This window comes from Heterodontus francisci, chromosome 18 (assembly GCF_036365525.1).
Source record: "Heterodontus francisci isolate sHetFra1 chromosome 18, sHetFra1.hap1, whole genome shotgun sequence".
NCBI classification, from domain to species: Eukaryota; Metazoa; Chordata; class Chondrichthyes; order Heterodontiformes; family Heterodontidae; genus Heterodontus; species Heterodontus francisci.
The window spans coordinates 62,346,503-62,372,272 of NC_090388.1; the positions used below are offsets into that span (position 1 = coordinate 62,346,503).

A 25,770-nucleotide genomic window follows, 5' to 3' on the forward strand; every position below is an offset into this window, starting at 1 on the left:
GGCAAGTGTATCCTTCCTTTGGTAAGGAGACCAAAACTGTAGACAGTACTCCAGCTGTGGTCTCACCAAGGCCCTGTATAATTGTAGTAAGATTTCTCTATTCTTACACTTTGTTACAAAAGAATTAGATTATAACATACCATTTGCTTTCCTAATTGCTCGTACATGTAGTTTGTGTACAAGGATACCTAGCTCCCTCTGAATACCAACATTTCCCAGTCTCTCTCAATTCAAAAAATATTCTACTTTTCCTATAAAAATAGACAACTTCACATTTCTCCACACTATATTCCATCTGCCATATTCTTTCTGTCTTATTTAGCCTATCTCTGTTTGCAGCCTCTTTGCATCTTCCTCTTTGCTTACTTTCCCTCCTAGCTTTGTATCAACTGCAAACTTGGATACACTACACTCAATCCGCTCAACTAAGTCATTTGATATAGATTGTAAATAGCTGAGGCCCAAACACTGATCCTTGTGATATTATGTGAATTACAACACGAAAGTGACCTATTTATTACTCAATCTCTTGAGTCCTAATTTTGTGTAATAACCTCTTGTGGGACACCTTATCGAGTGCTCTTTGAGAATCCAAATACACCACATACACCTAGTTCTCCCATATCGACCCTGCTAGTTATAATCCCAAAAATGTTTTTAACAGATTTATCAAACACAATTTTGCTTTCATAAATCCCTGTTGACTCTGCTTAATAATATTTTCTAATTGGCCTGTTACCATGTCCCTAATCATAGATTCTAGCATTTTCTGTACTACAGATGTCGGGCTAACTGACCTATAGTTTCCCATTTTCACTCTCCCTCCTTTCTTGAACAATGAGGTTAGTTGCTATCTTCCAATCTATAAGAAGACTCACGACAAAAGAGGCCAAAAAAGATAAATATTTTTTGTGGGAGCAGGAATGCTTCTTTGGGTCGCCTCCTACACAGAAAGCTAGGCCTCCCTGCCCCAGACTCCGCCAAACACACCCTTCCACCGCCTTCCCAGACACACCCAGAACCCAATTTTGTTGCTTGACTCTGTCAGTGGGAGACCTCTGCACCATGTGATTTCCAGCCAGGAATGTGGCTAGTGGGATTTCAGGCCCAGCCATTAAAATTGACTAGGTCTTATTCTGCTTTAGGTGGGTTGGAAATTAACGTCAGTGCAGTTTCCTGATGGCATTAAAATCCAGGACTTTGACTTTTTTTTAGAAGGGCAGGAGTACTGAATTAGGAAGTGCTTTCAAGGCATATCCCCTGTTTATATTTATCATGGATTTCTTTTGACTGATGAAGCATCCAAAGAAGATCAGATATTTTAGGCTAGATAGAGATCCTGAGTTACACTCAGTTCCACTCATTGCAATTGTGGAATGAGAATCTATATCCATCACATTCCTGATTGAATGCACAGCATCTCCAGGTTATCATTCAGCTGAGTACAGAGCTGCATTTGGTTTTAATTATCTGTACAATATTTTATCTTATTAGGTACCCATTTCATGAGCCATTCACAACCCAGGGAATGGATGGTTAACCCACTCCCATGGCTCTGCCTGTCAAGTCACTAGGAAATATGTGAGAGGCCTGGGGTGGACCTTTGACATTTTCCTTTCTTTCCACAGAGAAGCTTCCTTGCCCTCCGTCTGTACTTTTTGTTAACTTGTCCCAATGGCATGCTTAAATTGGTAACTTTTCATGTTGGGAATTGTGTGTGTGGTATACTCGCCCATGGAATGGAGAACCAGCCAACCTATCTCTCTAGAATAAAACTAAAATTAAAAACATCTTTTTCGTTAATACTGAAAAAACGAGATCTCTTTTGTTATGAATTATGTGATATCATTTATCCTCAGTTGTTATATTCCTTTCTTTAAAAAGAGTTTTTGTTGAACTGAAAAGATAGAATGCATCATAATAGATTGGTGGTACAATATTGTAATCTTAAATGGTAGATACTTCACTGGGAAATCAGATCACAAGTCATCAGTTAATCATTTAGATAGAGTTGCTAGTGGCTGGCTGAAGGGCAGCATTGGTGAAGGCCTGGGAGCAGAACATTCAAACCTCCAGCTAACTAAGGAGAATTATGAAGGTGTGCATCTGAATAACAAGAAATAAATGATTAAAATCGACTCAAAAATTGGATGTTCACTTCCTGTGGTTTGTTGACAGGAACAAGTCTGCTCCAGGAGTTAGTGTATTTAGTGAACCAGGATGCTGACCCCGATGAGATTGGTATAATGAATATTGATGAGCAGCTGCCAGTCTTGGAATACCCTCAGCCTGGTCTTGATATCATTAAGGTAAGAGTTGTTTAATTGAATGTGTTTTTGTTCATCTCAGGATGTGGCATGTGCAGGTTTGCATCATACTTGTGTAGCAATTTCTAATCACTTCATTCTCCAGCTCCCATCTTCCTGGAAGATCTTTTGCTTTCTAGGTGTATCCCTCTCTTTTTGATCGTTTTCTCACCTTTCTCCATTCCATTTTTTTCCCCTTCTTTTGGTTGATGTGCCTTTCTTGCATGAATGATCTTCGCTTGGTACCTTCCATTTTTTAGTGATTTCCTACAAGCAGGGGTAGGGAGGTCAAATGTGTAACAGAATGCTGCCGTTAAGCCAAAAAGACGTTGTGCCTATCACACAGATGAGTAATGTCATTTATGAATTTCAATGCCACTGTGATGCTAGGTATATAGGCCGTATGCCCCAAAGACCGGCGGACCGTATAAAACAACATGTCCCTTCCGCTGTTCGCAACGGACCCAACCAGCCCATGCTTGCAAAACTCAAACACAGCGTCCAACATTAGATGTGATTCCGCAATTGGACAATATTTGCTAAATAATCCTCAGTGTGCGAAGAATTACCCTGACAAGATTATCAGTCGGGCTCGCAGTAGGGCGCATTTGCACGTACTGGAAGCTACATACAGGACCCTGTTCTTTGCAGACAGAAAGAACATGTACACATACTGCGCCTGTTTCAGCTAAACAAAATAAGTGACAGCTGTTTGCTGGTTCATTCCACAGGGCAATTCCTTGACAAATCGGAGTCAAGCTGCCTGGTTTAAATTTCAAACAAAACTTGACAGTTAACTGTCAATCACTGTAAACTGGTGCATTCTCCAAGGCAATGCCTCTACCAATCAGAGTTCACTTGCCAACCAATCCGCACTCTCTTCTCATACAGTATAAATTTGTCGTTTCCTTTGCATTGGTATTCTTGCAAGTTGTCCTGATGAGTGCAAGACAAAAAGCTTCAACATGTCTCTGTTTGTGTAAAATATCCTGAAGTTTGGATACTTGTTTGAGTTTTCAGTTAGACAGACTGTGGATGAAGGAGCAGAACCCAAAACCTATTCATTTTAGAAAGAAAGATTGCTGCAGGTTGATTTTATTTTTGTCTTAAGGAACTGACGTCCCCTCGCCTCATTAAGAGTCACCTACCATATCGCTTCCTGCCCACAGACCTGCACAATGGACAGTCAAAGGTAAAATATTATCTGCATCAAGTACTTTTAGTGACAGTACTGAAACCCTTCAGAAATTAATCAGCATGAACCAGTTTCTTTGAATTTATCAGTTGTTTCATACTTCATTTAATAAATTTTGGAAATCAACTTTTTCATTTGGATGTATAAATCATTTTCTTTTGAATTTTCTACATTTTATTTCCTTTCCAGAAAGAGGTGGATTATTGTGGGTACAGGTGCTCACAATAGGGTAAGGAGGGCCATTGGCAGGAATGTTCCTTCACCTGTAGCCTTAGGAAGGCATGTGCCTCAGTGTTACCATTCAAGCTGTGAAGCACTAAGGTGGATTCAGCATTGCTCAATCTTTTTCTTGCTTTTCAGTAAAAGAACGAAGATATTGGGGCCAACTATCGATGGTCCTACTGGTGCACACCTGTTGGTAACTGAGGGGAGTGAATTAGACCAGGAACTGGCATATTTTGGGTCCGGTCCCAAATAGTTTACATAGGCCTTATAATGGATGGAGCCTCTGCTGCCTCAAACAAAGCAAGTAGCAAAGGAGGGGTGTGACCATGAGTTGGGATTCTTAGGCTCAGAATTGCAGTGTCACCCACCTGGCAAAAGAGTAGCGGGCCAATGTGCCAAATAGTACAAAGCCTGTGGGGTCAATGCCAAAGGTGCATCCCAGTACTTCACTGGGTTGTTGGGCTCACAGGTCTTCAGGCCAGTTATCCCTTAAGTTATTTGAGCTTCTATAGAGCAAGTGAAAAACTCCTATTAAAATAGAACTATTTAGGAGAACTATTGGCTCCAAAAGATGTTTTTTCTTTTACATGTGGGGAAGTACCCGAGTCTGTTTGAGGCCAGTTGAACTGAAGAGGTCATTGTGCGGAATCAAAGGTGCAGTGTATGTAGCGTTCTAGAGAGTAGCTCTTATATAAGGGATTTTGGCCCTCAACAAATAAAGTAGCACTTCTTTGGGATATGGTTTATTAGGCATCGAGCGTCCTCTGGTGGCTTGCTGGAGATGACAGTCTTCATTTATGACACCTGTAGAGAGAAGCCTGGACTAGAACTAATTAGCTGCAAGCCTGACCAGAAGTAGGGTGGAGTGTGACTGCTACCAGCCCAATGTGATGAAAATGAACCAAAGATAGCCCTTAGTGCTTTGCATGAGGTTCACCACTGCAGATGTTTCTGGAACTGCTACGTGCTCCATTTGAGACCACAGTGCTTCACAATGGACCTCCAATGTGCTGTGTATATCACCAGAAGAGTCCACGCCCAAGCTATCATCTAACTACCATCCAGTATCTAATATGGTCCACAATGCCTGAATTGCTCTTTGAAATGTTGGGCCAGGGCTGCAAATCACCAGGCTTCAATGCCAAAGGCAATCCCTCCTGACCTTCTCCCCAGTAGCATCCTACCACAGTCCCATTACTGGAAAATTATTTGAGTTGCTAGCAGCTAATCCACCCACTCTCTTCCCTTCATGTAGACCCAGACTTTGGGGCTGAGGTTTTATTTTCAATTTGATATAATTTTTTAAAAATAAACTTTGTACCTGTTTTTTTAAAACTGGGATAATGTTACTGGTGTGGCAAATTACCAATCGACATTTTCTTTTTAGTTTCCACCCCAAAGGTGTATGTAGATCTGTTGCACAAGTTTCTCTCTGCAGGTTATATGCATGGCCAGAAATCCCAAAGACTTGGTGGTGTCTTACTACCAATTTCATCGTTCTTTACGGACGATGAGCTACAGAGGAACATTCCAGGAATTCTGTCGGCGGTTCATGAATGATAAGTGTAAGTGTCAGAATTACTTCAATAAATTGCTTTAGCCTGTACAAGAAATAGAAAATGCTCAAAAGGGTTTTCAATCAGGCAGCTGCGTTAATGTGTTATTCAACTGAGAGACAGAACACAAATTTAAACTTGCAATTCACAGACATGTTAGCCTAGACTTACTAATATCAGTCACAATCGATTTTTGGGAAGAAGGTAGACAGAACAAATTCTAAAAAGTGACAAAGCCCCTTAAATGTTGGATCTTCAACTATTTACTTCTGATTTTAGTTTTGAAAAAGATGTATGTAGGAACTTAACTTTAATATGGCAGTGAAATGCCAGTTACTTCACTTATTTTCCAGTGTTCCTTCCTAAATAATCATGTTACCTACCCACTGAATATGGACATCCCAGACTGTTTAGTTGCATACAGAAAAGGAAGTTAAGAATCTTGTCTGAAGATTGTTTGTGTTTTCTGAATACTTATTGAGTGGGGGAGAGGGACTGACTGGATAGCTCTGTGGAGAGCTGGCATAGACTTTGATGGGCTGAATGGCCTCCTTCTGTGCCGTAAATGACTATATTCCTCTTGCATTTTTACTGTTATCTCTTAATTGGTCAAGAGATATCATGGCTGATCTTATCGTGGACTCAGATCCACTTACCCGCGCTCTCACCGTATCCCTTAATTCCTTTATTGTTCAAAAAGATATCTACCTTAGCTTTAAAAACGTTTACTGAAGAAGCGTCAACTACTTCACTGGGCAAGGAATTCCATAGATTAACAACCCTCTGGGTGAAGAAGTTCCTTCTTTATTCAGTCCTAAATCTGCTCCCTCTAATCTTGAGGCTATGCCCTCTTGTCCTAGCTTCACCTGCCAGTGGAAACATCCTCTCCACTTGTATCTTATCTATTCCCTTCATAATTTTATATGTTTCTATAAGATCCCCCCTCATTCTTCTGAATTCCAATGAATATAATCCCAATCTACTCAGTCTCTCCTCATAAGCCAACCCCCTCAACTCTGGAATCAACCTAGTGAATCTCCTCTGCGCCCTCTCCAGTGCCAGTATATCCTTTCTCAAGTAAGGAGACCAAAACTGCACATAGTACTCCAGGTGCGGCCTTACCAGTACCTTATACAGCTGCAACATAACCTCTCTGCTTTTAAACTCAATCCCTTTAGCAATGAAGGACAAAATTCCATTTGCCTTCCTAATTACTTGCTGTACCTGCAGACCAACCTTCTGCGATTCATGCACAAGGACACCCAGGTCCCTCTGCATAGCAGCATGCTGCAACTTTTTACCATTCAAGTAATAATCCTTTTTACTGTTACTCCTACCGAAATGAATGACTTCACATTTATTAACATTGTATTCCATCTGCCAGTCCTTTGCCCACTCACTCAATGTATCTATGTTCCTCTGCAAAGTTTCACAGTCATCTGCACACTTTGCTCTGCCACTCATCTTAGTGTCATCTGCAAACTTTGACAACCTACACGTGGTCCCCAACTCCAAATCATCTATATAAATTGTAAATAATTGCGGACCCAACACCGATCCCTGAGGCACACCACTAGTGACTGATTGCCAACCAGAATGGCACTCATTTATCCCCACTCTCTGCTTCCTTTCAGTCAACCAATCCTCTATCCATGCTAATACTTTACCCCTAACGCCATGCATCCTTATCTTATGCAGCAGCCTCTTGTGTGGCACCTTGTCGAAGGCCTTTTGGAAATCCAGGTACACCACATCCACTGGGTGCCCACTGTCCACCTTGCTCGTAATGTCATCATAGAATTCCAAAAGATTTGTCAAGCATGACCTGCCCTTCATGAACCCATGCTGCGTCTGCCCAACGGGACAATTTCTATCGAGATGCCCTGCTATTTCTTCCTTGATAATAGACTCAAGCATCTTCCCCACTACAAAGGTTAAGCTAACCGGTCTATAATTCCCCAACTTTTGTCTACCTCCCTTTTTAAACAGTGGCATCACATCTGCTGTTTTCCAATCTGCTGGGACTACCCCAGAGTCCAGTGAATTTTGGAAAATTACCGCCAGTGCACCTGCTATTTCTCCCGCCATCTCTTTTAGTACCCTGGGATGCATTCCATCAGGGCCAGGAGACTTATCAATCCTTAGCTCCATTAGCTTGCCCAACACTACCTCTTCTGTAATAATGATTGTTTCCAGGTCCTCACCTACGTTCGTCTCTTTGTCAATTACTGGCATGTTATTAATGTCCTCCACTGTGAAGACCGATACAAAATACCTGTTCAATGCCTCGGCCATTTCATCATATCCCATAACTAAATTTCCCTTCTCATCCTCTAAAGGACTAACGTTTAGCCACTCTTTTTCGTTTTATATATTTATAGAAACTTTTGCTATCTGTCTTTATATTCTGTGCTAGTTTTTTCTCATGTTCTAGCATACTTTTCTTTATAGCTCTTTTTGTGGCTTTCTGTTGACCGTTAAAGTTTTCCCAATCTTCTAGTTTCATGCTGTTTTTGGCCACTTTGTATGCCTTCTCTTTCAATTGGATAGCCTCCCTTATTTCCTTAGACACCCATGGCAGATTGCCCCTTTTCTTCCAGTCCTTCCTTTTCACTGGAATATACTTTTGCTGAGCACTTTGAAAAATTGCTTTGAAAGTCCTCCACTGCTCGTCAACTGTCCCACCATAAAATCTTTGTTTCCAGTCTACTTTAGCCAAGTCCTCCCTCATTCTATTGTAGTCCCCCTTGTTCAAGCGCAGGACCCTGGTATTGGATTTTATCTTCACACTCTCCATCTGTATTCTAAATTCACCCATACTCTGATCACTCCTTCCAAGAGGATCCCTAACTATGAGGTCATTAATTATTCCTGTCTCATTACACAGGACTAGATCTAGGATAGCTTGCTCCCTCGTCGGTTCCATTACATACTGTTCAAGAAAACTATCACAGATACACTCCACGAACTCCTCCTCAAGGCTACCCTGACTAAGTTGGTTCAACCAATCTACATGTAGATTAAAATCCCCCATGATAATTGCCGTACCATTTTTACAGGCATTAGTTATTTCTTTGTTTATTGCCCGCCCCAATGTGATATTATTTGGTGGCCTATAGACTACGCCTATCAATGACATTTTCTTCTTAAAGTTTCTAATTTCCACCCAAATGGATTCAACCTCATTCTCCATAGAACCTATATCATCTCTCAGCACTGCCCTGATGTCGTCCTTGAATATCAGAGCTACACCACCTCCCTTACCTTCCTGTCTGTCCTTCCGAATAGTCTGGTACCCCTGGATATTTAACTCCCAGTCGTGACCAACCTGTAACCATGTCTCTGTAATGGCTACCAAATCATATTCATTCGCGATGATTTGTGCCGTTAACTCATCAACCTTGTTACGAATGCTACGAGCATTCAGGTAAAGTGCCTTTATGCTAGCTTTCTTACCCTAATGGTATGGGGGTTTCCCTGAAGCCATCACCCTTCACTTGTGCTTTTTGAAGGAACAGCAGGTCCAATAGAAGTTTTCTCAGCAGGTCAGGCTGTACCTGAGGCAGATGACACCTATTGGCAGGCTCAATGAAGTGCCCGTGATAACAGCTAAAGTTTGCAACTGCTGATAGCAAAAGTGCTGTGGTTAGATCTCCGCGTTAAGGTGTCTTATAATAAAGAATATAACAAAACGCAGTGCAATAAACTATTGCAATAAAAATAGTGGGGAAACTACGGTATAAAAAGTCAAATAAACAACCAATGTAAAAATCTGTCAGACTCAGCTTTAAGAATAAAAGTGCTCAGTCCGCAGCTTAGAAGCCCAGGAGTGTCCATTTTAAATTGGTGAGCAGTGCGACAGGAGATGCAAAGAACAGTACAGCACAGGAACAGGCCATTTGGCCCTCCGAGCCTACGCCGATCTTGATGCCTGTCTAAACTAAAAACTTCTGCACTTCCAGGGTCCGTATCCCTCTATTCCCATCCTATTCATGTATTTGTCAAGATGCCTCTTAAACGTCGCTATCGTACCTGCTTCCACCACCGGCAGCAAGTTCCAGGCACTCACCACCCTCTGTTAAAAAAAAAAAAAACTTGCCTCGCACATCCCCTCTAAACTTTGCCCCTCGCACCTTAAACCTCTGTCCCCTGGTAACTGACTCTTCAACCCAGGGAAAAAGCTTCCGACTATTCACTCTGTCCATGCTACTCATAACTTTGTAAACCTCTATCATGTCGGCCTTCCACCTCCGTCGTTCCAGTGAAAACAATCCGAGTTTATCCAACCTCTCCTCATAGCTAATTCCCTCCAGACCAGGCAACATCCTGGTAAACCTCTTCTGTACCATCTCTAGAGCCTCCACATTCTTCTGGTAGTGTGGCGACCAGAATTGCACGCAATATTCCAAGTGTGGTCTAAATAAGGTTCTGTACAGCTGCAGCATGACTTGCCAATTTTTATACTCTATGCCCTGACCAATGAAGGCAAGCATGCCGTATGCCTTCTTGACTACCTTATCCATCTGTGTGGCCACTTTCGGTGATCTGTGGACCTGTACGCCCAGATCTCTCTGCCTGTCAGTACTCCTAAGGGTTCTGCAATTTACTGTATACCTGCCACCTCCTATTAGACCTTCCAAAATGCATCACCTCACATTTGTCCGGATTAAACTCCTGCCATTTCTCCGCCTAAGTCTCCAACCGATCTATATCCTGCTGTATCCTCTGACAATCCTCATCACTATCTGCAACTCCACCAACCTTTGTGTCGTCTGCAAACTTATTAATCAGACCAGCTACATTTTCCTCCAAATCATTTATATATACTACAAACAGCAAAGGTCCCAGCACTGATTCCTGCGGAACACCACTAGTCACAGCCCTCCATTCAGAAAAGCACCCTTCCACTGCTATCCTCTGTCTTCTATGACCGAGCCAGTTATGTATCCATCTTGCCAGCTCACCTCTGATCCCATGTGACTTCACCTTTTGTACCAGTCTGCCATGAGGGACCTTGTCAAAGGCTTTACTGATGTCCCTATAGATAACATCCACTGCCCTTCCTTCATCAATCATCTTCGTCACTTCCTCAAAAAATTTGATCAAGTTAGTGAGACACGACCTCCCCTTCACAAAACCATGCTGCCTCCCGCTAATAAGTTCATTTGTTTCCAAATGGGAGTAAATCCTGTCCCGAAGAATCCTCTCCAATAATTTCCCTACCACTGACATAAGACTCACCGGCCTATAATTTCCTGGATTATCCTTGCTACCCTTCTTAAACAAAGGAACAACATTGGCTATTCTCCAGTCCTCTGGGACCTCACCTGTAGCCAATGAGGATACAAAGATTTCTGTCAAGGCCCCAGCAATTTCCTCCCTTGCCTCCCTCAGTATTCTAGGGTAGATCCCATCAGGCGCTGGGGACTTATCTACCTTAATGCTTTTCAAGATGCCCAACACCACCTCCTTTTTGATAACGACATGACCCAGAATATCTACACTCCCTTCCCTAGGCTCATCATCCACCAAGTCCTTCTCTTTGGTAAATACTGATGCAAAGTACTCTTTTAGTACCTCGCCCATTTCCTCTGGCTCCACGCATAGATATTCCCTCCTCTGTCCTTGAGTGGGCCAACCCTTTCCCTATATGCGTATAAAAAGCCTTGGTATTCTCCTTAATCCTGTTTGCCAATGTCTTTTCATGACTCCTTTTAGCCCTCCTGACTCCTTGCTTAAGTTCCTTTCTACTTTCTTTTTATTCCTCAATGGCTTCATCTGTTCCCAGCCTTCTAGCCCTTACGAATGCTTCCTTTTCCTTGTTGACTAGGCTCACAATATCTCTCGTTATGCAAGGTTCCCGAAACTTGCCAAACTTATCCTTCTTCCTCACAGGAACATGCCGGTCCTGGATTCTAATCAACTGACGTTTGAAGTACTCCCACATGTCAGATGTTGATTTACCCTCAAACAGCCGCCTCCAATCTAAATTCTTCAGTTCCTGCCTAATAATGTTATAATTAGCCTTCCCCCAATTTAGCACGTTCACCTGAGGACTACTCTTATCCTTATCCACAAGTACCTTAAAGCTTACGGAATTATGGTCAGTGTTCCCGAAATGCTCCCCGACTGAGACTTCTACCACCTGGCCGGGCTCATTCTATAATACCAGGTCCAGTACGGCCCCTTCCCTAGTTGGACTATCTACATATTGTTTCAAGAAGCCCTCCTGGATGCTCCTTACAAATTCTGCCTCATCCAAGCACCTAGCGTTAAGTGAGTCCCAGTCAATATAGGGGAAGTTAAAATCACCCACCACTACAACCATGTTGCTTTTACATCTTTCCAAAATCTGTCTACATATCTGCTGCTCTACCTCTCGCTGGCTGTTGGGAGGCCTGTAGTAAACCCCCAACATCATGACTGCACCCTTCCTATTCCTGAGCTCTACCCATATTGCCTCGCTGCATGACCCCTCCGAGGTGTCCTCTCGCAGTATAGCTGTGATATTCTCCTTAAACAGTAATGCAACTTCCCCAATGTGTCCAAGAACTTTGTAGAATTAATTGTGGGATCTATTTAAATAAAATTGCCTGAAACGAGGGTTGAATGAGGCACTTGCACACTCCTAGTAAGCCTCTAAAAACACTTAAAAATCAGATTGTAGTATTCGGTGCCTTGTAAATTGAGTGCTTGGCCCTACTTATCCAATTTCACAAGAGGCCTGCACAGAATTAGCTGCACCATTGTAAAATCAGCTCTTTATTTTCCAGGTACTCCATAAATTTTAGTTTTAAAAAAACTTGGGGATGCTTAAAAAGTTGGTATTACATTTCCCTGACAGCTATATTATTGGAGATACTAACATGTGGGTAAATGTCTCCATTAAAGAAAGCAGACAGAGGAATTTGATGCACACGTATTACATTTTTGAAGATAATTAAGCATAGCATGACTTTAAGGCTAGATTCATAAGGAGCTACCAGAAGTTTTGATTTCAATATTGTTGACCATCATAACATTAAAAGAAAATACTGCACGGATTATAAATTTAGTGCTGATTTAGTTTAGTTTAGTTTAGAGATACAGCACTGAAACAGGCCTTTTGGCCCACCGAGTCTGTGCTGATCATCAACCACCCATTTATACTAATCCTACACTAATTCCATATTCCTACCACATCCCCACCTGTCCCTATATTTCCCTACCACCTGCCTATACTAGGGGCAATTGCTAATGGCCAATTTACCTATCAACCTGCAAGTCTTTGGCATGTGGGAGGAAACCGGAGCACCCAGAGGAAACCCACGCAGACACAGGGAGAACTTGCAAACTCCACACAGGCAGTACCCAGAATTGAACCCGGGTCGCTGGAGCTGTGAGGCTGCGGTGCTAACCACTGCGCCACTGTGCCGCCCCAAAAAACCCACGCGGTCACAGGGAGAACTTGCAAACCCCGCACAAGCAGTACCCAGAATCGAACCAGAATTTCTTTCTTCATTCTAGGACTTTGACTACTTAACTGGAGTTAACTCTGAGATTTTTAGCCTGTTTTTCAGAAATACGAAATGCTGAATATTAAATGTTAAATGAATCGAAGACTTATCAATAAAAATATTTCTTGCATCAGAACATTTTTTGAAATAAATTACAATATTGTAATCTTTGATTCTTTGGTGTAGAATCGCTCGGAAGCCCTCAAATATTTAATGTTAATCCAAGAGTTTCCAAGTTTCTAACATGTCTGTACTCTTGCACTCTTGCAGTAGGTTATGGTTCATGGTTTGAACATGTTCAAGAATTCTGGGAACATCGTATGGACTCCAATGTCCTCTTCCTGCTGTATGAAGATATGCATAAGGTAAGTCTTGTGTGGGTCACTCCTTTGGCTGGGATAGAATATGACTGAACCATCTGAGCAAAGCAAAATGATCTTAATAATGTAAGGTGTCAACGTATGGCCTTTTTAGCCATTTGTCGACCTTTAAGTAATGTAAGAATCTATCTCAATGGCAGAATTATATGGCTCACCATTTTCTTCTGCCTGCTGCATTTCAGAAATGACTATAGGGAAAACAACATAAATAAACTCCACCTTATTATTCATAAGTATGACATTATGTGTTAAACTTTGCTCAAAATGGACATAATTTGGAGAAGTTACCCAATAATTGTTGAATCCAGTGCTGATTTGACTCAGTGATGGCACTCTGCCTCTGAGTCAGAGAGTTGGGAGTTCAAGCCCCACTTCAGGACTTGAGCAGAAAGCTAACACTTAATGAAGGATTGAGGGAATACTGCATTGTTGGTGATAACTTTTTCATCTGAGGCATTAAACTGTCTGCCTGTTCAAGAGGATATAAAAGGTCCCTTGGCAGGGAGGTTCTCTAGGTGTGCAAGCTAACAATTATCCCTTAACCAACACTACAAATAACAGATTAACTGGTCATATATCCCATTCGTGTTTGTGCCACCTTACAGTGGTCTTGAGAATATGAAAGGTGCTTTATAAATATGATAAAGAAAGATTGTGTAATTGGAGAAAATGGCCATAAGAAGTAGAAATTGTATTTCAAATATCAGAAATCATATTTTTTCAGGTTGATGCTCCAGGACCAGTGTGTTCTGAAAACTGTGACTCTTCAATTTCAAGTTGTCTGATCAGATTGTTGCAAAGAAAATCCTCAGTTTCTCTCTATCTCCACCACTGACTTTTTGTTGAACAATTTTACTTTTATTTTCTCCGGTTTTTAAAACCTTTTCCTTTTTCTATTTTTAAAACATTTTATCTTAAAATTTTCCCCTTTTAAGCCCTTCGTTTTTTTCAATCCATTCTTTTAAAGGGCACTGACATCATGTGAAAAGTGTTTGAATACCTTTTATTTGCTTGGGAGGGATATTGACTGCAAGAAACATGCATCCATTTATTCAATACAACATCATTATGATAGGTTTCAATCTGATTTATGTCACCACATCAAAGATTCCAAAGAATCTGAGTGTACTATTAATTACCCTTGTAGCTTATTTGGGTTTCATTGTCTGTCTGATTTGAAAAAAAAGCTTTTTCCATTTTATATCCCCTTCACAAATTGTGACTGTTAATTATGTTCCAAAGCAGAAAATTGCTAAAATTAACCTCATATCCCATAACATATCCCAGTGTGATGCATTTGGGGGGTATTAGCTGTAAGACTTTCATCAATGCAAAGCTGTTATTATGGGGATGTGGCAGTCACCAGGTGCACCTGTAATTTTATACTGTGCCACCTACTGGCAGAGATCTTGTACTACAGTACTACGGTTCTCAGATATATTGCGGCCTTCCAATAATCAGTTGCATTTTAGATCCTACTATTTCAAGATTCTTTTCTCTTCTGGGTGATGAATCTTTCAAAAATGTTGCTTATGAGACGCACACCTGTTTCATTCAGCAAATCAGCTCATAAACTTAACAACAGTGCCACATGTAGTCTAATCATGTGCTACACAACCAGGAGCTGATCATGCATTGTTGTCTGCCAAAGCAAGAACAGTGAGCTGAACACAGAAAAAATAAGAATTGGTGTAGTTTTCTAATGAAACAGATGAAGCTGTGGACTGTGCCTTTAAAACGGAGTCGTGAATGTGTTACCCTATTTCTGTGTAATCTGTTATTTCTAAGTAACCTACTCCCATTAGGAGGTATGGGATAGCAATGAGAGCTGACTTATCTTCTGTCATTTTTTGTGTCCTTCCTCATGAGGAAGGATCACACCTTGGTGGCCCAAAAGGGATCAGGAGCTCCTGGCATAGGTAATTGCAGAGAAAAAGTCACCTCATATTAATCTGTGGCAGAACAAAACAGTGACCTTATAAGATCATAAGAAATAGGAGCAAGTGTAGGCCATTTGGCTCCTTGAGCCTACTCTGCCATTCAGTAAGATCATGGCTGATCTGATTGTGTCCTGAACTGCACATTCCTGCCTGCCCCCCATAACCCTTGACTGCCTTATAGGTCAAAAATCTGTTTAACTCAGCCTTGAATATATTCAATGACCCAGCCTCCATTGCTCTCCAGGGAAGAGAATTCCAAAGATTAATGACCTGCTAAAAGAGAAGTAATTCCTCCTCATCTCCGTCCTAAATGGGAGATTCCTTATTTTTAAACTCTGCTCCCTAGTTCTAGATTCCCCCATGAGGGGAAACATCCTCTCAGCACCTACCTTGTCAAGTCCCCTCAGAATCTTTTATGTTTCAATAAGGTCAGCACTCATTATTCTTATGTCCATTGAGAATAGGCACTACCCGCTCAACCTTTCCTCATAAAACAACCCCTTCATCACAGGAATCAACCTAGTGAACCTTCTTTGAACTGCTTCTGATGCAACTATATCCCTCCTTAAGTAAGGAGACCAAAACTGTACACAGTACTCTTGGTGCAGTCTCACCAACACCCTGTAGCAAGATTTCCTTACTTTGGTACTCCACCCTCACTTGCAATGAATGCCAACATTCCATTTGCTTTCCTAATTACTTGCTGTACCTGCATGCTAATATTTTGTGATTTATGTACAAGGACAACCAGATCCCTCTGCATTCTGCTGTCTCTCTCCATTTAAATAATCTGCTTTTTTCCCCGCGTAAGTGGACAACCTCGCATTTTCTTACATTATACTCCATCTGACAAATTTTTGCCCACTCAACCTATCTATATCCCTTTGCAGACACTTTGTGCCCCCTCACAACTGGCTTTCCTACCTATCTTTTGTATCGTCAGCAAATTTGGCTACAATATACATCTGTCCCTTCATCCAAGTCATTAATATAGTTTGTAAATAGTTGAGGCCCCAGCACTGATCCCTTTGGCACTCCACTAGTTGCAGTTTGCCAACCTAAAAATGCCCCATTTATCCCGACTCTCTGTTTCTTGTTAGTCAGCCCATCCGCTATCCATGCTAATATATTACTCATAATTCCTAATTATCTTGTGTGCTAACCTGTTATGTGGCACCTCATTGAATGCCTTTTGGAAATCCAAATAAACTATATCTACTGGTTCCTCTTTATCCACCCTGCTTGTTACATCCTCAAAGAACTCTAATAAATTTGTCAAATACGATTTCCCTTTCATAAAACTATATTGACTCTGCCTGATTGCCTGATTTTATTATAATTTTCTAAATGTTCTGCTAATAATGATACCAGTATTTTCCCAATGACAGACATTGGGCTAACTGGCCTAAAGTTTCCTGCTTTCTGCCTCCCTTCTTTCTTGAATAGAACTGTTATATTTGTGGTTTTCCAATCCGCTGGGACCTTTCTAGAATCTAGGGAATTTTGGAAGATTACAAACAATATATCCACGAATCCACTATCCATACAGCCACTTCTTTTAAGACCCTAGGATGCAGCCCATCAGGTCCAGGGGGTTTGTCGGCCTTTAGTTCTATTAGTTTTCTTAGTACTTTTTCTCTAGTGATAGTGACTGTTTTACGTTCCTCCCTCCCTTTTGCCTCTTGATTTTCTACTATTCTTGGGATGTTTTTTGTGTCTTCTACTGTGAAGACAGAAACAAAATACTTGTTCACAGTCTCTGCTGTTTCCTATTATTAATTTCCCAGTCTCATTCTCTAAGGGACCAACACTTACTTTAGCTACTCTTTTCCTTTTTATATATATATGTAGAAGCTCTTACTGTCTGATTTTATATTTCTTGCTAGTTTACTCTCAGTCTCGAATTTCTCTCTCATTTTTTAAATGGTTTGTAAAATTTTCCCAATCTTCTGGCCTACCACTAATTTTGATGGCATTGTATGCCTTTCTGTCAAATTGATACCATCCTTAACTTCCTTAGTTAATCACGGATGGTGGTCATGTGCCTTGAAGGCTGTAGTGCTCTACACTTAACTGGACCAGCCATGTAAATACAGTAACTAGAAGAGCGGATTAGAGGCTGGGCATTCCAAGATGAGTGATTCATCTGCTGCCTCCCCAAAGTCTTTTCACAACCTACAATGCACAAATCAGGATTGCCTGGATGAGTGCAGCTCCTACAACACTCAAGGACATTGACACCATCTGGGACAAAGCAGCCCATTTGACTGGCTCCCCATTCATCATTAAACATTCACTCCCTCCAGAACTAGTGCACAGTTGCTGCAGTGTGTATCATCTACAAGATGCACTTCAGCACTTGCTTCTTCGACTACATCTCCCAAACCCATGACCTCTACCACCTATAAGGATAAGGGGAGCAGGTGCGTGGAATACCTCCACCTGCAAGTTCCTCTCTAAGTCATACACTATCCGAACTGGGAAATATTGCCGTTTTTTTCATTGTCGCTGGGTCAAAATCCTGGAACTCCCTACCCAGTAGCACTGCATAAGTACCTTCACCACACGGACTGCAGAGGTTCAAGAAGGTGGCTCACCGTCCCCTCCTCGAAGGCAATTAAGAATGGACAATAAATGCTTACCTTGCCCACATCCCTTGAATGAATAAATTAAAAAATAAAAACTAGATTTGCTTGGTTAGGCCCTATTCCACTAGGATTGTAGCTTTATTGAAATAATAGACATTGGGCAGTCCAGGAGCAATACAGTATCATGTTGGATCACCAGAGTGAAACACAATAGAGTGGAGGGATTTAGATTTCACCCTCCCCCACCCACTCTGAAATTTCTAATCACAGCTGCTGCGAGGATTTGCTGAACAAAGACAAGACACCTTACAACTAGGGAAAGAAAGCAAATAACCATCAACAACAACTTGCAATTATATAGTGGATTTAATGTAGATTAAAGTCTCAAATCGCTTCACAGCAGTATAGTAAACAAGATGGATGAAAAGGCTGAAGCATTCGCAACCATCTTCAGCCAGTAGTGCCAAGTGGATGCTCCATCTCAGCCTCCTCCTGAGATCCTCCGCATCACAGATGTTAGTCTTCAGCCAATTGGATTCACTCCATGTGATATCAAGAAACAGCTGAAGGCACTGGATACTGCAAAGGCTATGGGGCCTGACAACATCCCGGCAATAGTATTGAAGACTTGTGGTGCAAAACTAGCTGTTCCAGTACAGCTACCACATGGACATCCAACCGACAATGTGGAAAATTGTCCACTATGTCCTATTCACAAAGCAGGACAAATCCAATCCAGCCGTTTACCGCCCATTAGTCTAGTCTCGATCATCAAAGTGATGGAAGTGACGCCAACAGTGCTATCAAGTGGCACTTACTCAGCAATAACCTGCTCACCAATGCTCAGTTTGAGACCCGACAGGACCACTGTGCTCCTGACCTCGTTACAGCCTTGGTCCAAACATGGACAAAAGCTCAAATCATGAGATGACAGTGGTTTCTCTGGATATCAAGGCAGATTTTGACCAAGTGTGGCATCAAGGAGCCCTAGTCAAACTGGAGTCAATGGAAATCAGGGGGAAAACTCTCCACTGGTTGGAGTCATACCTAGCACAAAGGAAGATGGTTGTGGTTTTTGGAGGTCAATCATCTCAGTCCCAAGACAATGCTGTAGCAGTTCCTCCAGGGTAGTGTCCTAGGTCCAACCATTTTCAGCTCCTTCATCAATTGCCTTTCCTCCATCATAAGGTCAGAAGTGGGGATGTTTGCTGATTGTGTGATGTACAATACCATTCGCAACTCCTCAGATACTGAAGCAGTCCGTGTTCATATGCAGCAAGACCTAGCAACATTCAGGCTCGGGCTGATAAGTGTCAGGCAACATTCGCGCCGCACAAGTGTCAGGCAATGAGCATCTCCAACAAGAGAGAATCTAACCTCCCTTTGACATTCAATGGCATTAACATCACTGAATTCCCCACTATCCTGGGGGTTACCATTGACCAGAAACTGAACTAGAGTAGCCTTATAAATACTATGGCTACAAGAGCAAGTCAAAGGCTGGGAATTCTGCAGCGAGTAACCCACCTGTTGTCTTATCAAAGCCTGTCCACCATCTACAAGGCACAAGTCAGGAGTGTGATGGAATATTCTCCACTTACCTGGATGAGTGCAGCTCCAACAACACTGGGGCAGCTCGACACCATCCAAGACAAAGCAGCCCACTTGATCAGCACCCCCTTCACCGCTGACGCACAGTGGCAGCAATGTGTACCGTCTACAAGATGCACTGCAGCAACTCACCACGCCTCCTTCGATAGCACCTTCCAAACCCGTGACATCTTGCTCCTAGAAGAATCAGGACAGCAGGTACCTGGAAACGCCACCACCGAAGTCGCACACCATTCAGACTTGGAAACATATCACCGTTCCTCCACTGCTACTGGATCAAAATCCTGGAACTCCCTCCCTAACAGTACTGTGGGTGTATCTGCATCAGATGGATTGCAGTGGTTCAAGAAGGCAGCTCGCCACCACCTTGTCAATGGCAATTAGTGTTGGGCAACAAATGCTGCCTTGCCAGCGCTGCCTGCATCCTATAAAATAATTTTTTAAATGGATGTTAAGCCAAAGATGAAGCTATTAGAAAGTTAGCCAAAGAGGTGTGTTTTAATAAGGGTCTAAAAGGAGAGGGAGATGAAGAGGTTAGGAAGGGGAAAAGCTTGGGCCTAGGTAGCTGGAGGTGTGTCTGGGACACTTGCATCACAACACCTGGTCATGAGTGGAACTGTAATTGATTGCAATCTCTACTTTCTTGGAGGTAGAAAATATTTGGCTTAGAGAGGGGGGTGGATGAGTGAGAGGGGAAAATCATAGAGCTTAAATATTATGTATCCTTATAGGAAGATAACCTACCACAAATAAATCTACCTGTGTTCCACAAGCATGTCACACAATATACAACAATTTTCAGTCCAGCAATGGAAATGCATTTTTAGCCACAATTTATGATGGTTCCCATTGGAAAGGACCATTTCAAATGTACAAGTAAATGGGAAGGATGACATCAGGGGTTTACATTCACTAAACAAATGAAGCCTAATTAAATTAAAATACTGCAGATGCTGGAAATCTGAATTAAAAACAGAAAACGCTGGAAATACTTAGAACGTCAGGCAACATCTGTGGAGGGGGAAACTGGCAATAGGAAAATTAAACCTAAATGTTTATTTTCCAGTTTTTGATAATGACTTGACGCAACTACCCTTTGTCAACTATCATTGAGCTGTTATTGGGAGGGGTGACATGTCTCTCAAGGCAATTTGTAGAATAATTTGGCAGCAATTTTAAGACAATCTCCAGTTAAGTTTCTTTTTTTCCTCTTGGTGGAAGAATCTTGCAGGTACTGTGGAGCTCCTGGTGCGGTTCCTAGGAGTGTCATATGACAAGACACAAATGGAATCTATAATTGAACACTGCCATCAGCTCGTGGACCAATACTGCAATGCAGACGCTCTTCCCATTGGAAGAGGTGAGTGCTGAGAAAAGTAGGTCTTTTGACTGCAACATGGCAATGGATGCTACTGTGAAGCAATTATGATGTTACATCATAGGATTATCGTAAACATGGGAAGGTGCATTAATGCAGAACTCTGTATTTTAAAATTGGATCCACTGCAGACATACTAAATGCTGGTTATCTTATATCATTGTACCTGTGAATCTAGAAGGAGGCAAATATCTATCTTCAGATTGCTTCCATAGAATACTTCACATTTCTAAGATGCATGAGATAATCAAGAGAATAAATTCACAAAAAATAGCTATGTGCTTTCTACTATTAGAAGCATCACATAAAGCATTATAAACTGAATTATATGTTTCTTAGATGCATTATAAATGTGAGTATTTGCTTTGGAATAATTTGCACTGTCTTCACTCCAAAATGATTTTAAATTTCTCTAGTCAGGCTCGAGATCTGCCTGTTCCTGCCATTCTATAACCAGTTGTCAGAAGGCACACAAGAGAAGCCCACAGTGACACCCTTATTTGATTTTTCTCTGCCTTGCTACAAATTATCTTCCAAACACAGCTCACCACGATAGAGCAGTTATGATAAGGAATTCACAATGGGTAGGAGCACTTATCCTGTCACTGCGGTGGCCACATGGCCATATCTTCACTTTCACTATGAGGAATATAAATACACATTCAACAGATGTATTGCTTTTGTTTTTGCTAAACCTTTTAGTGATGTCCTAATGGTTTTTGCTTTTGCTGTTTCCATGGATGTCAGTAGGCCTCTCATATCTCTCCCAAGTAGCTGTTCTTCTTGTCTGAATGTTGACAGTTTTATCAGGCTTTTAGACTCAGTTATTTTATTTCTAGGTATTTTCCACTGTTTGGTTCAGTATTCAGATCTAAGTACTGGATTGATGTCTCACTGGTGTCTTGTTTTACTCAGACAATCAATTAGACTAGGAATCCAGCCACTGCTCACTTTACTCATAAAGGAATGGAAAGGTGGCAAAGATAAAAATGGCACAAACAATTTCTCTGAACTGAGAAAAGCAAAGATTTTTGCTCAGAACTAGAAAAGTGTGGCATCAGGCAGTGAGAGTGATCACAAACTGAAGAGCATGGCATCAGGTCATTGATTTGATTTTGAACTGGAAAGGAACGTGGCACCAGACACTGACTTTTATTCTGAATTGAAGGGCTGTGTGACATCAGGAAGTAAGTTTGATTCTCCTGGCCCTTGGCTCATTTGTTTCCAGTTGGATCTTCCTACAATCTGTTGTTTTAAAATGGGCCTTGATTATTTTTGATGAGATTAGCTAAACTATACCTGCACAACATTAAATAATAATAACAGTTGTAGTTCAATTGTCTGTGCTTTCATTTTATTAATAGTTAATTTTTTTTTTTAACACTTTCATTTTCTCAGTTTTCAGTTTTGCTTCATTATCTGGAACAAAAATAAAATTATCCAGAGGAAGATTTGGGTGAAAAGTAATTCAGTGAAATGCTGCACATTCATTTGCTTTCATTTTTCAGTTTTTAAAATTTTGTTTATGTTTGAAGCATTTTGGTTTCTTCTTCCCTTTTGTTTTTAGTGTATCGACTCACTGAACTGAAGACCTAGTGTAATTGGTGAGAAGGTAGACTAGCCCTATCCCATTGCCCTTCCTTCTGTTTTATGGCTTTTCATCTAAACCCGTACGCATGTATTTTACAGCAAGGTGGGTACCGCAGTTCTTTATTAATTAACAGTATTTCTTAAGTTTATTTTTATGTTATACTTTTGGTTAAAGGTTAAATAAATTCCAATGGGAAACTAATTCCTTGTATCACTCACACACTGCTTTCTTTACACTCCATTTAGCTTGTTTTTTTTTGTTGTCTCTGTGGTCAGAGCATTCTGTGCTCATCTATTTAGGCTGCCATGGTTATATCAGACCTGTTTTACCGAAAGAGAATTATATGCAAGTAGTTAAATTCTCATTTAGGACTTGAAACTGAATTTATGGTAAGAATGTTGTAATTTAAAGAAATATTCACAGAAATTTAAATTCCTCCAACTCTAATTTTGATTATCCTGACAAAGAAACTTCAATGCTCCTTGTGGTTTTAACACAGTGATTTAGTTATTCATGTTATATTTGTCAGATCCTCTGGTATCTGGGCTTCAGTGAGACCTGTGGACCTGATGTTATCCCTCTTCTTATCCTTAGATGTGTGCCTCTGTTGTTTGCCATCCCTTCAGTCTCTTCCTTTCTTTCTCCTTGGAAATTTGTTTGTGTTCATCCTTCCCCAAGGAAGATGATACCTCCTAGCTGTCCAATTACTGTCCTATTTTCTTTATATCTATGATCTCTAAAGTTATGGAAACTGCTGTTAACTCATATTTTTCATCATCTTGAAAGTTCTAGCCGAATCCATTATCATAGCGGGATGGTAGCATAGTGGTAATGTGACTGGACTGGTAACCCAGGGGCCTGGACTAATGTTTCGGAGACACAAGTTCAAATCCCACCATGGCAACTGGGGGAATTTAAATTCAGTTAATAAAATCTGGAATAAAATGCTAGTCTCATTAATAGTAATCATGAAACTACCGGATTGTCATAAAAACCCAGCTGGTTCACCAATGCCCTTCAGGGGAGGAAATCTGTCGTCCTTACCCTGTCTAGCCTACATGTGACTCCAGACCCACAGCAATGTGGTTGACTCTTAACTGCCCTCTGAATAGGCCTAGTAAGCCACTCAGTTTTCTGATACAGTTACAGTTTAAGAAGGCGGCCCACCGCTTCTCGAAGGCAATTAGGAATATGCAATAAATGCCTTGCCAGCGACGCTCACATCCCAAGAACGAATATAAAAAAACTACATTGTTTTGGCCTGTTTGTATCACTCATGTTCATGCATGTTATGCACTTCCGAGAATTCTGCCTTTTGATGACTGTATTGGACATCTCCAAAGCTGCTGTTAGGGTCTGATACGATGTAGTTCTAAAGAAGAAACTATTATGTTCTGGTGTTTCTATTATATGGTCATCGAACAATGCTATGTTCATGACTACCACATTTTCTGTCAAACTCTTTGTGCTGCAGTTGATGGCTTACCATTTGACATTTTTTCTATTAACTGAGGAATTCTTCAGATTATTGTATTACTCTGTTCCTTCTCTATAGCTATGGCCTCCACTCATCATCCAAACCTTTGCTGATGACTTCAATCTATTCGTAAACTTACTTTAGATTAGAGGCTTTTGATGCACAGAATTTTCATTCCTCTCTCAATGCATTAGCTGAATCACTGCATCGATCTTCAATGGAACAGTTAAATTATGGTTTTCTTTTCATTTCTTCAAAGATGTAAGGAATAATTTCATGACACCTTGCTACCATATAATCAGAGATAGGACTTTAACACTACAGTGCTGATTCTCTGCCCTGCACTCCCGTTAGTGAGGCTTCACACCAGCAACACAATCTCTGGAAATTATTGCTATAGTTTCTTCATTTCATTCAGAAAACCAGCTAACAGATTCCTTTACTTACCTTTGATGATCCATTCTTGTCCTTACGGCTCAAGAAGTGCTAAACACTTTTCCCTTCAACAGTTCTTAATTTTCATGTAAAGCCCTATTATTCACAAGATTTGAATTCTGCTCCAATATCAGTGGAGCGTTTACTAACATCGCATTTGCACTCTTGGACAAGATGCAAGAAAAAAAAACACCATTTTATAGGTGATCCAGCAATCATCCCTACTGTCCAACTTTTCTCACTCCACTATAACCATTCTGGCCTTATCAGTTTTATCAATATTACCATGGTTATTGCTGCTCTGAAGTTTCCTTTCTTATTCCTACTAAGCTCTAACTATGGAAGCCTACATGCGCTTCTTTTTCTTTGCATCTTCACGGTATGGAAGTAGAGCCTCACCACACCAATTCCTACTCTAACTCATTCTTACTTTTGTTACTTCTTACTGTTGAACTCTTGGCTCTCTCAGTTTTCTCTTTCTCCTATAATCTAGAAGATTTAAAAACCCAAATAATCATCACTGAATTGCCATTTCCTTTTGAAGGCATCCTGGTCTTTTTGAGCTTGGCTCCTTACTTAAATTCTGCAATTTTTAAAAAGAATGGAGAGAAAAGTATGTGATATAAAAGAAGGAATCAGTTTAGGATTGGAGTTTAGTTTCCTTTTAAATATGTGAATAAAATAGACAGTATTTTGAGTGGTTATAACCAATATTTTGGAATGACCTGCTAATGATGTGAAGAGCCTAGGGTAATATTTGTGTCTGCACCAATGGTTGTTTTGCACTGCAGAATCTTATAGATGACTTAATTTGACAACTTCAAATGAATGATTAATGCAGAATAAATCTTAGTTATCATTAATAACAAATCTGACAAAAATTATTAATGATCCTGTGGGAATCATCACATCAACATTCAAATATTTCCCTGGAGATATGGTGCATCGATATAAAACATGGGTTTAAACTAACAAGTTTTATTGGACTGCTCCAAATTCACATTGAATTTTCTTCTTTCTCCACTAATGTGTTGTCCATGAGACCTACCTCCTACTCCTTTGATCCCAATCCTACTAAACTGTTGACCAGCTAACATCCATTCCTGGTGTCCACTGTTATCTGGCAAAAACACTCACCAGTGGCCCATGCTGTCATTGCAAACTACTGACCCAACTCCAACCTCCCTTTCGTGTCAAGTCCTTGAATGATTTTTCCACTGCAACACTATCTCTCTTCATCCTTCTCAACTTGTGTGCAGCCTTTGACACTATCAAATGCAGCATCTACCTCCGATAGTATTGTCTCAGGTTGAAGCTGATCAACCTTGGCATCCCATTTGATGACAAAATGAACTTCTAACCTCATCCACTCCATCGCAAAGCTTGCCTACTTTCACTTCTATAATGTCATCCATCTCCACATCTGCCTCAGCCTCCGTCGGTGGCTTTGTCATCTCTAGTTTCTACTATTCAAATGTTCTTCTGGCCGGCCTTTCATCCTTTACCCTCCATGAACTTCAGCTCACCCCAAACTCTGCTGCCTGTATCCTATCTCGTTCACCCATCATCCCTGCACTCAGTGATCTATATTG

At 41.0% G+C, this 25,770-nt stretch overlaps 1 protein-coding gene and 1 long non-coding RNA gene across 3 annotated transcripts in view; one reads left to right on the top strand and one right to left on the bottom strand.

The window, feature by feature from the left end:
* sult4a1 (sulfotransferase family 4A, member 1) overlaps positions 1-25,770 on the top strand; it is a 65,737-nt gene that overhangs the window by 38,231 nt on the left and 1,736 nt on the right. The window contains exons 2-7 of one of the 2 annotated variants that reach the window (XM_068050866.1): positions 2,179-2,309; positions 3,418-3,498; positions 5,165-5,291; positions 13,049-13,143; positions 20,519-20,657; positions 22,243-22,354. In XM_068050866.1, coding sequence (XP_067906967.1) covers positions 2,179-2,309; positions 3,418-3,498; positions 5,165-5,291; positions 13,049-13,143; positions 20,519-20,657; positions 22,243-22,271 — 602 coding nt within the window. In that variant the 3' untranslated portion in view covers positions 22,272-22,354. Of the gene's footprint in view, positions 1-2,178; positions 2,310-3,417; positions 3,499-5,164; positions 5,292-13,048; positions 13,144-20,518; positions 20,658-22,242; positions 22,355-25,770 lie in introns of those variants that run through there. The other variant, XM_068050867.1, reaches the window with a different exon arrangement.
* Positions 1-25,770, bottom strand: part of LOC137379681 (uncharacterized) — a 69,378-nt gene that overhangs the window by 24,362 nt on the left and 19,246 nt on the right. The gene's annotated exons all lie outside the window — the stretch shown is intronic.